Source organism: Brachyistius frenatus, unplaced genomic scaffold (assembly GCF_029030835.1).
Source record: "Brachyistius frenatus isolate BFR_SWC_R1_liver_20210118 unplaced genomic scaffold, ASM2903083v1 Contig_1, whole genome shotgun sequence".
Classification (NCBI taxonomy): Eukaryota; Metazoa; Chordata; class Actinopteri; family Embiotocidae; genus Brachyistius; species Brachyistius frenatus.
Window position 1 is genome coordinate 5809624 of NW_027210600.1, and position 14565 is coordinate 5824188.

The following is a 14565-nucleotide window of genomic DNA, read 5'->3' on the forward strand; positions in this document are numbered from 1 at the left end:
TGCCTAAGCATTTTAACGACATAGGCTTCCAGGCTTTCTCTGGCCTGGCTGAATTGATGGAGCAAGGGTCCTCTAGAGCAAAACAATCTGCAGCAGTTTTTTTCTGGGAGGCAAAACAAGGAGAAAGGGAAGAGAAAAGCTATTGAGGAGGGGGCAGATTTTGAGGAGTCAGATAAGGGATGTTTCAGGTCTGCTCAGGGATTCTCTCATTATTCTCCATTTTGAACAGAAGCAATAATGAGAACAAAACATTTCCTATCTTTCAAAGTGGCAATTTGCCCATTTAATGCTTGTGCTATGTAGGGCTGACATCCTTTCATCCACTCTCTTTGCACTAATTTCATTCTTTTTTTTTTGCTTTTATTTCTTGGCTGATAATTCTCACTTTATTTCCATTAAGCTTTGTTTGTTCACAGCAATCTGTTGCTGTAATTTATTAGAGCTGTCAGACTAAATGATGTGGCATGCCGACACGGCCCAGCAAATAGTGGCTCCCCCTTTCCTCTTCTCCTTTTATGGAGAGCTGCCCTAGTTTTTAACGGGGAAGAAGAGAGAAACATTACAATTAAGGTGGTGACATGGACCCCCTGGTGGCCATGCTCAGGGACCAGATGTCCTGTCAGAGATGCTGGCCCTCACCTCCAGGGAGCTCTGGGTTGAAATCTGGTTCATGTCTCAGTGGGGGAACAGTCCTGCTCCTGTTACATCATTAATTCAAGAAAAAGAGATTCTGGAGCTATGAGCCTTTTGTTTTCTATTGTGGTCTGCTATTGTTCGAATCGGTGCAATGCATGTGTGCATTAGCAAACCAATTATACCTGAAAGCGTCATATACTAAAGAAGGCTGTAACGCCTCTCTCAGTGAACATTCTGCATTACCCATCAAGGCCATTCATGCATTTATTTTTTTTGGTTTGCGATGAAGATGGCAGAAATTTTAGCTTTTCAGAAAGACTGTGCTTGGCCTATTAAACAAGGTCAATCTTTTTCTTTTTTTTTCGCCCTACCTCAGGCTCTGGTTGTTCGACAGATGCCCGGCTATCAACGCTGCATGAAGTACAGTCATCTCCCTCACAGGAGGCCTTAGAGGAAAAGAGATCACAAAGAGACCCCATAATCCTCACTTTTTCATTTCCAAGCCCAGGATACTGCCTTTCTCTCACATTTTGTCCTGTTCTTCTTTTGTACAAGGCGGCTGCTGGTTTTCGAGATGAAAGACACTTGTTTGGCAGTCTTCAAAGAGTCACAGAACTCTAAAAGTCACTTTTTTGCAGTGCTGTTCATTCTCCATTTTATATCCAATATGGAGGTGATGATCAAAAGGATCAGAGCGGAGGGAGACACTAAGAGATGTCTGCTTTGGAGTAAACAACAGCAATACCAATTCCCAGACCCACATGAATCTCTTTTGAGGATTGTCCTTCAGCTAATGCCTGACATCATTATTTCTCTATTTGAAAATTGGTTTAAAAAATTACATGAATTGAAATGAGTGAGGAAAGATTTGGATTTTTTTTTTTTTAACTTACTAAATTTGATCAAATGTTTAATATTTAAGCAATTCATTACACTGACTCTGCACATCTGATCTCAGATCTCATTTAGAGGAGAAATATAAAAGCATTACGCAGTTCCAGAGATTCTACACATGAAGACTGACAGCAAACTCCAAACCATTAACTCTTCACTTAGTGTGGAGCACACCCATCTGGAGGAAACTCTTTGGGCTGCAGGAGATCCAACATTAATTTATGAGAGAGTTTCTCCATGTTTCAAATGAGGCTGTGTCGGAGTTTGTACAGCTGGTCGGAGCAAATTGGATTTTCTAATGAAATCCTTGTTAATAATTCACACTCATAACCTGGGGGAAAGTTTAGGGGGCCATGCACCGCAGGTGATGAGGGGATTGGTAGAGACCTCTGAACATCCCACTGTGTGCTGCCACGATCATCTTTAGATGCCCTACTGCATTTTTAATGCCCTGCTGTGCCGGTGTCACGCAGTATCGGGACAGGGGCAATGACTCCTCCCAACCAGATCATAGTGAAACATAAGCTAAAAGTCACACAAGGGTATTCTTAAAAATAATAATCACTTCGGTTACTCCACCACCCTGCCCAAAGCAAACAGTACTGTGTCCTTTGAAAAACCATTGAGAAGTACTTTGAACCAAAGCTGTTTAGAGTGAGATAGGCAAACAATGTAAAGTAATAAAATTAGCATACAACCAAAGTGAGGAATAATCGCATTTGTGCTTGTTTGCACATATGCCCAAATACTCTACTCAGACAACAAATACACTGGCATTAAGGATTAAGGCTGCAAAACACAGATATGTTTTAATTTTCTGACAAGAATGTACTTCCTTTTGAGATTTAGTTCCTTCTTTTTTTCCTTTCTTTTTATGCCGTTGTTGTTCTTTCTTCTCCTCTCACTTCCTTTCCTGAGTGCTAGATATCTTGGTTTAACTTGGAAGGCATTGTGTTGTCATTACTATCATCCGTCTACTATTAGATAACATTTGCCTTTCAGCAGGGAGAAAATCCTCTCGCCATCCTGAAAATAAATAAATAAAAGGACTCTTACCCAATGCTTCTTTGCTTCCCCCCCCCCCCAACGACTTTATGAAATCATTTAAATGTACTTTCTATTTTCATCTTATTTCTCTCTAAATAATCTGTGCGCATAGTGACTGTTCCTGTTCACACCCCCTTTAGAAAAACTATTTAAAGACGAGACATACTTAAACATAGACGTCATATATCCTAAGTCCAACCGCTGCATTTAGGGAGAGTACAAATTTCAGGAATACAATTTCTACCTTTCTCCCCCGAAATGCCTCATGGGCATCAGTGCTGAAATGGGATCTAAATTGCAGTGAACCTGAGCGCCGTGCCTCTCGAAGCCAGATACACCTGTGATGATGACACTGCAGGGTAACCAGGGTGCCTGCAATTGATAGTCCATTTTATCGTGAGTATCCACCAGCCCTGCTTCCTGCTCTTAAAAGAAGATGGGTTGACCATGGTGGACTTGCCTATCCACCATACCCATATTGCCTGATGTTGGTTCTTTACAGGGCGCTGTCCACTTATCTGTCATTACATGGGCCTCTCCGTAGTAACATTATCGCTTTAGATAAGGCTTCAATAAACTGGCATAGCTTTTAGGGCTCTCTCTCTCTCTCTTGCCACTTTAATCCAATCTCTGATGTGGAGTCTGTTCATCATCGTGCACCACAGGCATTTTCTGTGCCCCTGTGCTCTTGGTTGCACAGGAAGTAATGGATGGCCTTGCCCTTGGCTCACTCCGAGGCCCTCTGGTTCCTCTTCAACTGTTTGTCTTCAGGTTTTTTAAAATAGGTCTGCACTGTGATATTTTGATTTGATTAAAGTAGGTTTAAAAGGTTAGATATGGAGAGACGTGAGGCGTTTACCCTTCCCAGTCCTGCGAGCCAGTTCTCTGCCATTTAGCACTGGGCAGTGGCCAAAGGAAAGTGGAAAACTGAAATGACTTCTGTGCTCCTTTGTGATTTGCACTAATGTCCCCCAGGGATTGAGCAATGACCACTGTGAATTCCCCCAGGACGCCAGCCAGATTGAAACCCCTGCCAACCGATTTGAAAGGATAGCAAATCATTTAAACTCACCAATGTGCATTAGCATTTATTTATTTATTTTTTTTTTCATTGCCCGGGCCAGCCTCCACAATATTAAATTGCACTTGATAAAATAAAATAAAAATCAGCGAGTGCGACAAGAGCTCTTCAACCTCCAAATCAGCAAAGTGAATATTGGAGAGGCCACTGAAAAATTAATTATACTTAAATTCACTTTGTTTACCCAAATTTCTGACATCCACTTGAGGAGCCGACCTCAAAAAGGAGGAACTCAAGATAAAAGAGGCGCTAAAACTTTGGAAAATGCACCGCGGCAGAGACCCAGAGTAGTGAAAAATATATAGGGACTGCCTTTACAGATGTGCCTTTTTTTTTTTCCTGCCTGTGACACCAAATTATTGCTGCATATGAAAAAAGGCCGTGTATTAAAGTGGGCAGAGAGAATCCCAGCAGTACCGTATTAAAGAAACATCAGAAGCACTGGCTGACAATCAATAAAACGATTTTCTTATATTAGGATATATTCATGTTTGAGGATCAATGCAGACCTTTATTTATAGCACGTTATAGAACCTACCAATACTGCTCAGTCCTCATAGCACACATACTCAACAGCATCTCATCTGTTATTCTGCTCTGGCAGATTGCTCTTTGGTAATGCAAGTGAGGGTATGGAAGGTGTGTGTGTGTGTGTGTGTGTGTGTGTGTGTGTGTGTGTGTGTGTGTGTGTGTGTGTGTGTGTGTGTGTGTGTGTGTGTGTGTGTGTGTGTGTGTGTGTGTGTGTGTGTGTGTGTGTGTGTGAGTGTGCGTGCGACTTTTTTCATGTCGTTCCGCCAGATGAAGCTTTGCCTCATAAAGAACTATAATGACCCAGAGCCACAGGCCTCACACTGAATCTGCCTGTAGACCAATAGGGAGGGTTGTCTATCACCATGCATACCAAGAACCCAGTGTTACTGATTTCTAAGACTGGTGTCAAACCCTCCTGGTTTTCCGACAACAAATAGACAAATAAGAATGAAAGACACGGGCGTGGTGCCAACATGGGTGGTTCTAAAAGAGTTTTGTGGGGGATGGGTTATATGTGGGGCAGTTTCCTGGCTCCTGTGTTAACATTGCAATCCCCACTAGTGAATGGCCCTTTCTTCCCAATTGCTTAATTGTCTTAGTGGGACCGGCAGGTGGCTCAAGCCCCATTTGGCATCTGGTGAAAAAAAAAAAAAAAAAAGGAAGAAAAAAAATGCCCATCATCCACACAGTGTATGGAAGTGTTTGGGGGAGGGTGACTCGTTAAAAATGTTTCATTCTCATAGCTGCACATTCCTAACCCCCCCCCCCCACCCCGGGGGCACATTTCAAAAGTTTGGCTTGGATCAAGTTTGTGCTGCTATTGTGTCAGATGTGCTTTGCTGAATAAAACATATTTTGGTATCAGTGCCAGATCAAACAGCCTTTAAACAAGCCATGCCTCTCACCATTTGTGTCTGGTTTCATAGAGAACTGTTTTCCTTTCCATTTAATAAATGGCAGTGACTCAGACCCTCCATTTAGCAATGCTGAGCACAATTTAGATGTATCCACTAAAATGGAAACACACAAGTAGGGAAGTAATGCCAGAGGCACATCACTACGCGAGACTGTCCCACACCGTGATGTTTAACAACTGTTCCCACGAGTTTTCGTTCTTATATCGGAGTCCAGACACATACAACAGGCCAGAGGTTTGCTTACAAATTGAGGTACTGTACATGCTATCTATTGCCAGTTTGTAAAATATGCACAGCAGTTGTAATGGCAGGCGGAGACACATCCACATTCACCCAAAGGTGAGACGCTTCTCACTCCCTAAATTCTGCTTGTACACGTTAAAAGGCTGATTTGCATTTATATTGCCATTCATGGCTTGCAGCTGTAATTGTCGGAGCAGACTAAAAGTGCACAGACGCCACACATACTCACACGTATACACAGACAGGCGCAGAATGCATGTGGAGTGTCCCATAAGAAAACCTTTTCCCCGAGACCATTGTTGTGAATCTTTGGCATGAGAGAGTTGGAACTGGGAGACAGCGATGGGGAGCAAATGGGAGCGAGGAGAAAAGACTGAGTTCATCCAAGTGTAGTATTGGGCTGTCCCAGAAACTTGCTGCCAAACACGAGGAAGTCGTTATCAGATCAGCAACCCAATTCCTCAAGTGCCTCCTGTGCTGAAGCACCACATGCATCTTCTAGGCTCTTTCCTAACACGGCCTCTCACAATCATGTCGATGCATTGCCTGGCTGGTTTACTAACAAATGTATCAAGTTATAGTGGGACACATCACATGATGCCGGTTGCAGTACTGCGCTGCGCTGCGCCTGCATGTGATTTACTCAAACTTGTAGCAGTAGATCTGCACAGATAGCACCGTCGTAAGGATTAGGGATGGTCAATTCATGCATGGATGTTTTTCACATACCAATAATTATGCTTGGGATTGCGTGCAGGTTTCTATTCAACACAGAAGAACTCTGGTCACATTCAGTAAGTGAGTATATTTGTACGTGCGTGTATTTTACACGACACTCAGCTAAAACAACATTACTGACGGTCATTTTAGGCAAAAATACTTCAATATTCACTGCACTAGTTGACTACAATTCGAAGATCTTTACACTCCGTGATACATCCAAAAGTAAACAGAATTTTACTTCATTTACGGGAACAATATAAATCTAATTTTGTAGGAGTAAATGATTAGATGTCTACCGCATGCAGCCATGTTCACAAATTTCAGATTTTCACCTGCGCCTTTTGTTCTTGTTTTTCTTATCCGTTTCCGTGACAAGAGCTCAGTGGTGTCACTCATGCACAGTAAACAAGATGCACTGCGTTAAATTAAAAAAAATTAAAAAAAACAATAACAGCAGAATTTCATGTTCTTGTGTAAAATATGGGGCGTACGTGCTTTTTTCTTAACTTAATGCTTCTATAGGGAATAACCCCAAAACCCTATAAACCTGTACGTGCAAGAAAGAAAAAAAAAACTCATCCCTGTGGAGAGCTTTGAATGATATGTCGAGGTTGATTGTGAGACAAAATTAACATTTAAGTGTAACATTTTCGCAGTGTGAATGTCTTGAACAAAAGGCTGATTAATGCCTCCGATTTGCAAAAGGATGATTTTGACAAGAAAGGGACCAACTTCTTATCGTTACGTTGTTTGAACCCACCTCAGTGTTCTACAATCACTGATCCCAGTAGCATGTTTTTAAAAAAATTTAAAAAAAAATAAAAACTCTTTCTATCAAAACCTCAGCTGGGAAGGGCCTGGATTAGCAGAGAAGAAACACAGTCAATGTTAAAGCCACCAACATATCTCTTTTGGCCCAGCTGTGTCAATGTTTTGTCCTCTCCGAGGAAAAATAACACAGCATGACCCCCCCCCCCACTACTCTACTTACAGCGCCCCCACAACTGAACACACGCCGTCCTGCCGAGCCGCCTTTAGTTGCTTTCGTCGCAAAACATAGCCTGTTGTTTCCTGTGCATTAAACTGCAATTTAGAAGCCAGTAATCCATCCCATAATCCGTCACCGAATAAAATCCTGACTGGGGTTAGAGAGGGCTTCCACACACTCTCGTACATTTAACAGATCTATTGCGTGTAGGTATTTTTTTTTTTTTTTTTCTCTACTGACAAACTTCAACTATCTTTCCCCGCGTCTTTCAAGGATAACGCGTCAGAAGGGTGGAGATGTGACAATAAAGAGCTGAATGAAGAAGTGCAGCTGTTAACCCTGCCTTCACAGGTGACCCAGTGAGCACAACAGCATCTGGTTGAATTACTTAACACTGCCGCCCAACAGACATGTAATCCGGGATAATGCCCTTTTGCTGAGTGCTCCAATCTGGATAAATTCATCCCAGAGGAATGAGATCCAGCAGCAGAGTCTCGGAGAGAGAGAGGAGATGAAGGGTTTGGGGGTTGATTGATTGGTACTAAAGAAAACTGTTGGGGCTGGGGAGAGGGTCTTCGAGATAGATAATGAAGCCCAGCAGTAAACAGCTTGATTTTGTTGACTGCATGAGAGGAAGCAGATCACTGTCTGGTTTTCCAAGAAGACTCCAAAACAACCATGTTCCCTTCTTCAGATGACCTGAATCCTGACAGACTCTAAATGAGGCTTTCATCCACACTGCAGTCTCTGGATATACTGTACTCATTTGCATGATCGATATGAATTTGGTACAAATCTACAACAATTGAACGTCTGTTTCCTTCTACGAACACAAGTCTCACTACAATATAAACCCTCCATATGTATCTGTTGATTGGTAAAAATTATCCATTTTTAATAACCGTCTTCCAAACTCTTGTTTTTTGTCTTTTATCTTCCGAATACAAATCTCAAGTCAAAACCAATTTTTCTTGAAAACAGAATCTCCATTTAATATCACAACCACTTACAAAATACGGAGACTTACGAATTCCAGCTGTCCAGTGGCAGCCTCTTGGATTATTTATTCATATGTTTACTTATTACCATAAATATCCAACAGGGCACTCGGCTCAGAGGGATTACAGTGGGCTTAATCTATCGTGGCACAGAAATGAGCAGGGGTCACAGCGGCTGAGGTGACTTAAGCTGGCTAGCCTTGATGGGACATGCAACGCAAACAAGAAAACAGACTGCATGCCACCGGGCCCCATCATGGACTGATGTCATCATCTGTCACTCTCTGTGTGACGGTCATACACGGCGAGGGCGGAACGTTACATGACAAGGACACGTTTGTTTCTTTACCAAGCATTTTAATTTCAGAACACAAACAATGCTCACAATTTTTTTTTTTTTTTTTGGGGGTCTCTTCTACGGTTGTTAATCACAATATTCTTATTGAACATACGAGTGCTGGAACGGCAAAGCTTATGACAACATGCCGGGAGAAAAAAAATGTATATTGGTTTTAGCATTCCAATAGAATGGAGATGAATCAATTAATTACCTCTGAGTTATTATAGTCGTAACCCATGCATTAGACAGCAGTGTGTCTTGCTTACAAATAACTATTCATAATAATGAGGGTGAAAATTGGTAGTTCTGTTTGAGTAGTGTTGTGCAATGTAATGGGTTGTATTTCTTTCTCTTTCCCCCCCACCCCATCTTTGGAGAAGCGAGAATGATTTCTCCATCTATAAAAAAAAAAAAATCCACACATCCAAACATGACATTGGAAAGACATTTAATTATACTTTGCTTGAGAAATATGTATCAAAGCCTGCCGCCCATGAAAAGCGGATTTAGAGTCGTCAGACAGCAGTTAATAGACAGCAGTAAATGAAATACGGGCTGTTGGGGGGGTACTAAGAAAAGCTTTCCAGGACTAAGAAACGGCTTAGTCTGGCTGGGGTGGCAAAATCAGGAGTTCTGACACGAGATATATGGGGGTGGGGGTGGGGGGGGGAGATAATGAAGGTGACTGGGGGGAGGGACGAGGCAGGAGATTTTTAAGAAGACTTGAGATTTTATTCCTGTGCAGCAGCACTGCCCCTAGTGGGCTAACATCGCGTTGAACAGGTAGTCCAGCAAAAAGAATTAGCCCAAAACAGTTTGTGTTTTAACTTCGCATGGTTTCGCTTGGACTAGGAAAAACCCAGGAAAAGAGGCAGAGAGACATAAATGAAAAGAGGAAGACAGAAAAAGGCAGCAACCATACACTTAACACTGACGACGTGTGTTTTTTCTCTTGCACGTTTTCTTTCAAGTCCGGCACACACAGCATAAGACTACTCTTAAACTGCCCCCTCCTCCACCGGGACATCATCCTCTCGCATATTTCACCCTTTCCCCTACACGGGGCTCGGGGCGCTCTGTCACCCACAGCACGCAAAAATGAAAGTAATATAAAACAAGAAGGGAAGAGGTGACGGGGAGTGGAAGAGGGACAGTTAGCGTGAGAGGGAGGGATAAATGTGCCTGCAAGGTGAGGAGTGGGAATGGAGAGTCCCAGAGCCAAGTGCAGAGATTGTGAGATCTTGGGCGGAGTGTAGATTGGGACGGGAGGAGAAGTGGGGAGGAGGTGGTGCGGGGAGATTGGACGAGGTCCTGGACAAGTTTGGCCCGAGGTGAATGTGTTCCTGGAGACTGTCTCCAGATCCTCCTGTCTGGTGCCATGTCATCTGTCACTGGATGGAGAGGTGACAGCAAAAGAAAAGGTGCCCCTAGATGCAATAACCGCAAAGTCAGGATGGGGAGCAGCTCGCAAACAGCTTTCCCTCTCCTGATTCTCCCTCTCCCTCTCCTGATTCTCCCTCTCCCTCTCCTGATTCTCCCTCTCCCTCGCTTTGGACCATTTATTTCTCAAAGTTGAGAGAAAAAAAAAAAAAACCTGCCTCGGTGCCGGCTGCATATGGACCGACTTCTCTGAGCCTCTCTCGTTTGCTCGTTGTCATTTCCACACTCTCTCTCACAGGATAGCTGTGTCTAAGTATATGACTGCGATGGCCACAACTCCCCCTCTGCCCCCCGCCCTCCCCCCCGTTCATAAAAACGAGATTGTTTTCCGCTGCTTTCTGCTGACACTGGCTCGACACATAAACAGAGCCGTAATTTGTACAACAACAGTAAGCTTCGGGGAAGCACTTTTTTTTTTTCTCTCCCCAGAGGCATGCAAAGAGAAGAGAAGGTAGGTTGTTATCCCCTGTTTACCTGGCAGGGAGAGCGGTATTTTATATCACGTTGATAGCCAACTCTGCTGAAATGCGCGGCAATCCCATCTCATTCCGGTTCCAGCAACCGTACTGTATGAGATGTGGTGTTTGTTGTTTCCGGGACTGTGACTTAATCCTGTAATGACTTATGACTGAAAATGCGGTGGTTGAAGAATTAAAAAAAACACCAACAACAACAAAAAAAACAACAAGTGTGCTGCATATGAAATTATATGAAATGTCTAATATCTCTATTCTGTGATCCTCTACACTTGCAAGAAATGGAAAAACGGTGATACACAGCAACCGTGGATACGAAACTTAACGGAGCGGAAGGGGAAAGAGCCTGATCGTGTATTTCTGCATCGCAGTGAGCAAAGACGGTAGAGAACGACTTGACACTGAAATTAAGAGAAGAGGATACAGCAACGCAGCAGAATCAGGAGGGAACAGTAGCATCCACGGTCCCACGTTTGATGTCATAAAACTGTCCCACAACAAGGATAAGACAAGAGAAAGCTTCCACTGCCTTGACTCCGTCCACATTCCGGTTTAACTTCGGCAGCGCGTCATCATCCTGAAATACATGATGAAGAAAACGGGCCGTAAAGACAAGTCTCTGCTACAGATCTACATTCAATAGAGCACGTGAGGGATTGAGAAGGTTCTTCGTCCCATTCAGTTTCAAATTGGTCCTTTTGTGATATCATTATTTTGTTCTGTCTTCATACAAAATGAGTCAGCAGAAGGAAATGTGATCACAGCAAATGATGTTTGATGAGTGGTGTTTTTATTTCTATTATAGACTAAAAAAAAAAAAAATCAACAGGGGGAGCAGATGAATTCAGTGCTCAAGAAAATGATCGTGTTTGCCAAGTTTCATTTGTTACTGCTGTTTTAGCAGCATGTGACCAACTTCGAGCAGTCAATATCCACGCAGCGCGTCGGCAAACTCGGATCTCACATTTGGGAAGACAGAACTTTTGCCTTTTCTGTGCTGCTTTTTTAGCAAAAAAAATAAATAAATAAAAAAAAAAAAGGTTGCAGCTTCCTCAGGGAAAACAACTATACACACATGATGAAGAGCAGACACACATCCATTCAAGGCAGTGCCCTCCTTTAGGATGTAGTCCAGCACGGCGGCTTCACACTCTGAATAGAGGTGGCGGCTGTGTCATTGACCCCCCCCCCCCACCGACCCCCGCCGGGTATAAGCCAGGCAGCGGGGTTGTGGTCCGGGCGTGACAAACATCCTCCGCCAAATTCAGCCTCTGTATATCATATCGCGCCCGACACCACAGAGGCAGAGTTTCTGTTGTACTTTACTCACTTCTATTGTCTTCCAAAGACAACCACCTGGTGGCAAGCTGGGGAAACAGCTAATCCGTCCTCATTCTGTCCACAAACAAACTGTCTAGGAATTCAAATAAATAACAACAACAACAACAACAACAACAACAACAGATACTGTCCAAAAGGGGCTGGAGTTGCCAAGCTTTACTCACGAGTCTGCCTTGTGAAGCACTTTATTCTCAACTTTCTTTCTCTCTATTCTTAAAATCACACACACAACACACACACACACACACACACACACACACACACACACACACACACACACACACCGTAGTTGGACTCAATGGGGAAGGGCTGTCAGTTCAAAACAATGTGACTCAGGAGTCAACGCTTGACTAAACTGGACCGGGGTTAGAGGGCTTTGTTTGTGTGTGTCCGCATGTGTGACAGGAATATCAAGCCCGCCTAGGAAGTATTTGAACTTGTCTGGTCTGAAAGCGGTGACAACACCGACGGAGAAAAAGTGCGAGCTGCAACTATTCGCAGCTCCTTTAACCCCAAAGCACAGCCTCACACACTTTTTTTTTTTTTTTTTTTTACCCCCCTCTCTAATTTCTCTCTTTTGCATCGGACATCGCAGCGCACGCAGGAGTCCTTCTATTAGAAGCAGTTTAAAAAAAAAAACACACACACACATACACACACCAAAAAAAAACCCACAGATGGTGGTACGAGCTCCAAGATGTCACAGCAAGACATGAATTCAGAGACAGTTCCCGGCAAGTGAGTCACACAAGCCATCGCAAGCACGCGAGATGTGATGAATAATCAACTCAAATCCGGTCAACTTACCGCGTCCGGAGATCCACAGGAGCAGAAGGACCCGAGGGATCATGGCTGGGGGAGTGGAGAGGGCAAAACCTACGAAAAACAGTAGGCGAGTGTAAAAAAAAAATGTGCAGTTGGCAGGCACAAACACATGCACAAGATGAGACAGTGCTCCTCTGTGCTGCTGCTGCTGCTGCTGCTGGGGGGGCGGGGGGGGGTGGGACGAGGGGGGGGGGGGGGACGTGGGACGGGGGGTGACGATGCTACAGTCCCTCAGTGGTGTCTCCTTTTACCAGTGGGAAGGCTGCCTCGTCTTGTCTGCCGTCCTGCTCCTCTTCTGGTTATTCTTATTCTTGTCTGTCTCTTGTCTCTCTGTCTCTCTCTCTCTCTCTCTGAGTCCTTTCCCACTCTGTGTCACTCTTCTGAGTGGACGCTCGTCAGCTCTGCCTCGCGCGCTCTCGCGGTGATGGGAGCTCGTGGACTTTCTGTGTCTTCGCTTGCTGACTCTTGAGTGCGCACACGCTCACTCGCTCCTCTCTCGCTCGCGTGGTTTCTCGCTGCCCATCCATTCTCAGTGCCTTCAGCCCTCACTTGCTCCCCCCTCTCTCTCTCTCTCTCTCTCCCCCCCTCCTCCTCTTCCTCTCTCATGCTCTCTCTCTCTCTCTCTCTCTCTCTCGCTCGCTCGACCACTCAGGCAAGCAGACACAGCTCCACAACTAGACTCCTCCCTTCGTCTCTCCCCCTCTCCCTCCCTCCCTCCCTCCCTCTCTCTCTCTCTCTCTCTCTCTCTCTCTCTCTCAGCTTGGCTGTCTGGGTGGCTGAGGCTGAGCAGGAGGCTGGGAGGCTCGGGGTCCTCACTCTGAGAACGAGGGCTGCCAAGGGAGGAACAGAGAGGGTGCAGCTCCAATTAGAATAAGAATAGGAGGGAGACGTCTATAGCCACAAATAAGGCAGACATCCACAAACACAAAGTGCAGTTTCACCCCTCCTCCCAGCTCAGACCTTGCCCTTTGTTTTTGTTTTTTAGTTGATGCCAATGAATTTTGGAGTCCATCAGAAATTCCTTGAGAATGGATAAAGACCACATTAGCATTCAAGACCATAGCCGTGGCATAAATTAGTATCCAATTTTTACTAAGGAGTGAATTAGATTCGCAGTCACTCACTCCATGCAAGATGTCCTAAAATGCTGAAATGCATTGTGTGTTTACTAACAAGTTTTTTTCCTGGCTATGCCCGTTAAATATATAATAAGGGGGCATACTTTTTTCTCCCGTCCTGTTTCAAGTGAAGTAAGGTCCAGCTGTAATGGACAACTCTACTCTTGTACCATTAGATACTATGCTGTACGGTAGATTGAGGAAACCTAAGTGTTTGTTTTTGACGTTTTTTTGTGGCTACACAACAGGTGGAACTCCCTACTCGGGTTGTGTCCTTTCCTTTCTGTAAGAAACCGAGATGGCAGGCAAGAGGAGTCACAGGTATTTTCTAAGAAATTAGTTTTTGATTTACTCCCATAGAAAGATTTACAAAAATATGTAACTAAAGTTCCTGGCCCATAAAAGAGGTCATCTAAATAAAACTCAACCCAGGCTACATAGACACAACAAACTGAATTTATGCAACTGACCTAACAAACAGGACACAATGGGGAACACATATACTGGCTAATCAGACCATTTAGAAATACAATTGTTATTCTCATCATTGTCCCCCTTTTCATATCTTCTTTTAACGCCTTAACCTCCACGTCCTTTTTACTCAACAGATACGGAAAGCCTTTTGTTTGTTGGACAGTTACAATGAAATGGTGTGCAGCGCCTAGTAATACAACAAGTATGTCCCACTATAGATGACGTAAAAGGTAGGAGGCCACCCACTGCTATTGTTGCGGTGGTATTAGTGTCTTACAATAGTTTGTACAATCAGAGTTTGTGTCATTCAAAATACAGCAAGTATATTCAGGACAGTGAGTGTTAAGGGCTTAAAAGATTTTGAGGTCATAATTTTTTCTGTCCAATGGGACTCTTAAAAAAAAAAAAAAGAAATCTTGAAAAAGCTCAACAATATGTGGATGGATTACAGTGAATCAGGGCATTTATGGTCCCCAGAGGAGGAATCCTTTTG

General features: G+C 43.8%; 1 protein-coding gene across 11 annotated transcripts in view; it reads right to left on the bottom strand.

Annotated features, from left to right (window-relative positions):
* The window catches only part of kirrel3b (kirre like nephrin family adhesion molecule 3b), a 156264-nt gene extending 143220 nt beyond the window's left edge, over window positions 1–13044 (bottom strand). For 9 of the 11 annotated variants that reach the window (XM_069715174.1, XM_069714940.1, XM_069714854.1 and 6 more), the window contains exon 1: window positions 12463–12669. In XM_069715174.1, coding sequence (XP_069571275.1) covers window positions 12463–12505 — 43 coding nt within the window. In that variant the 5' untranslated portion in view covers window positions 12506–12669. Of the gene's footprint in view, window positions 1–12462; window positions 12670–12731 lie in introns of those variants that run through there. The other 2 variants (XM_069714436.1, XM_069715253.1) reach the window with 2 other exon arrangements.
* Between the last annotated feature and the right edge of the window lie 1521 nt (window positions 13045–14565).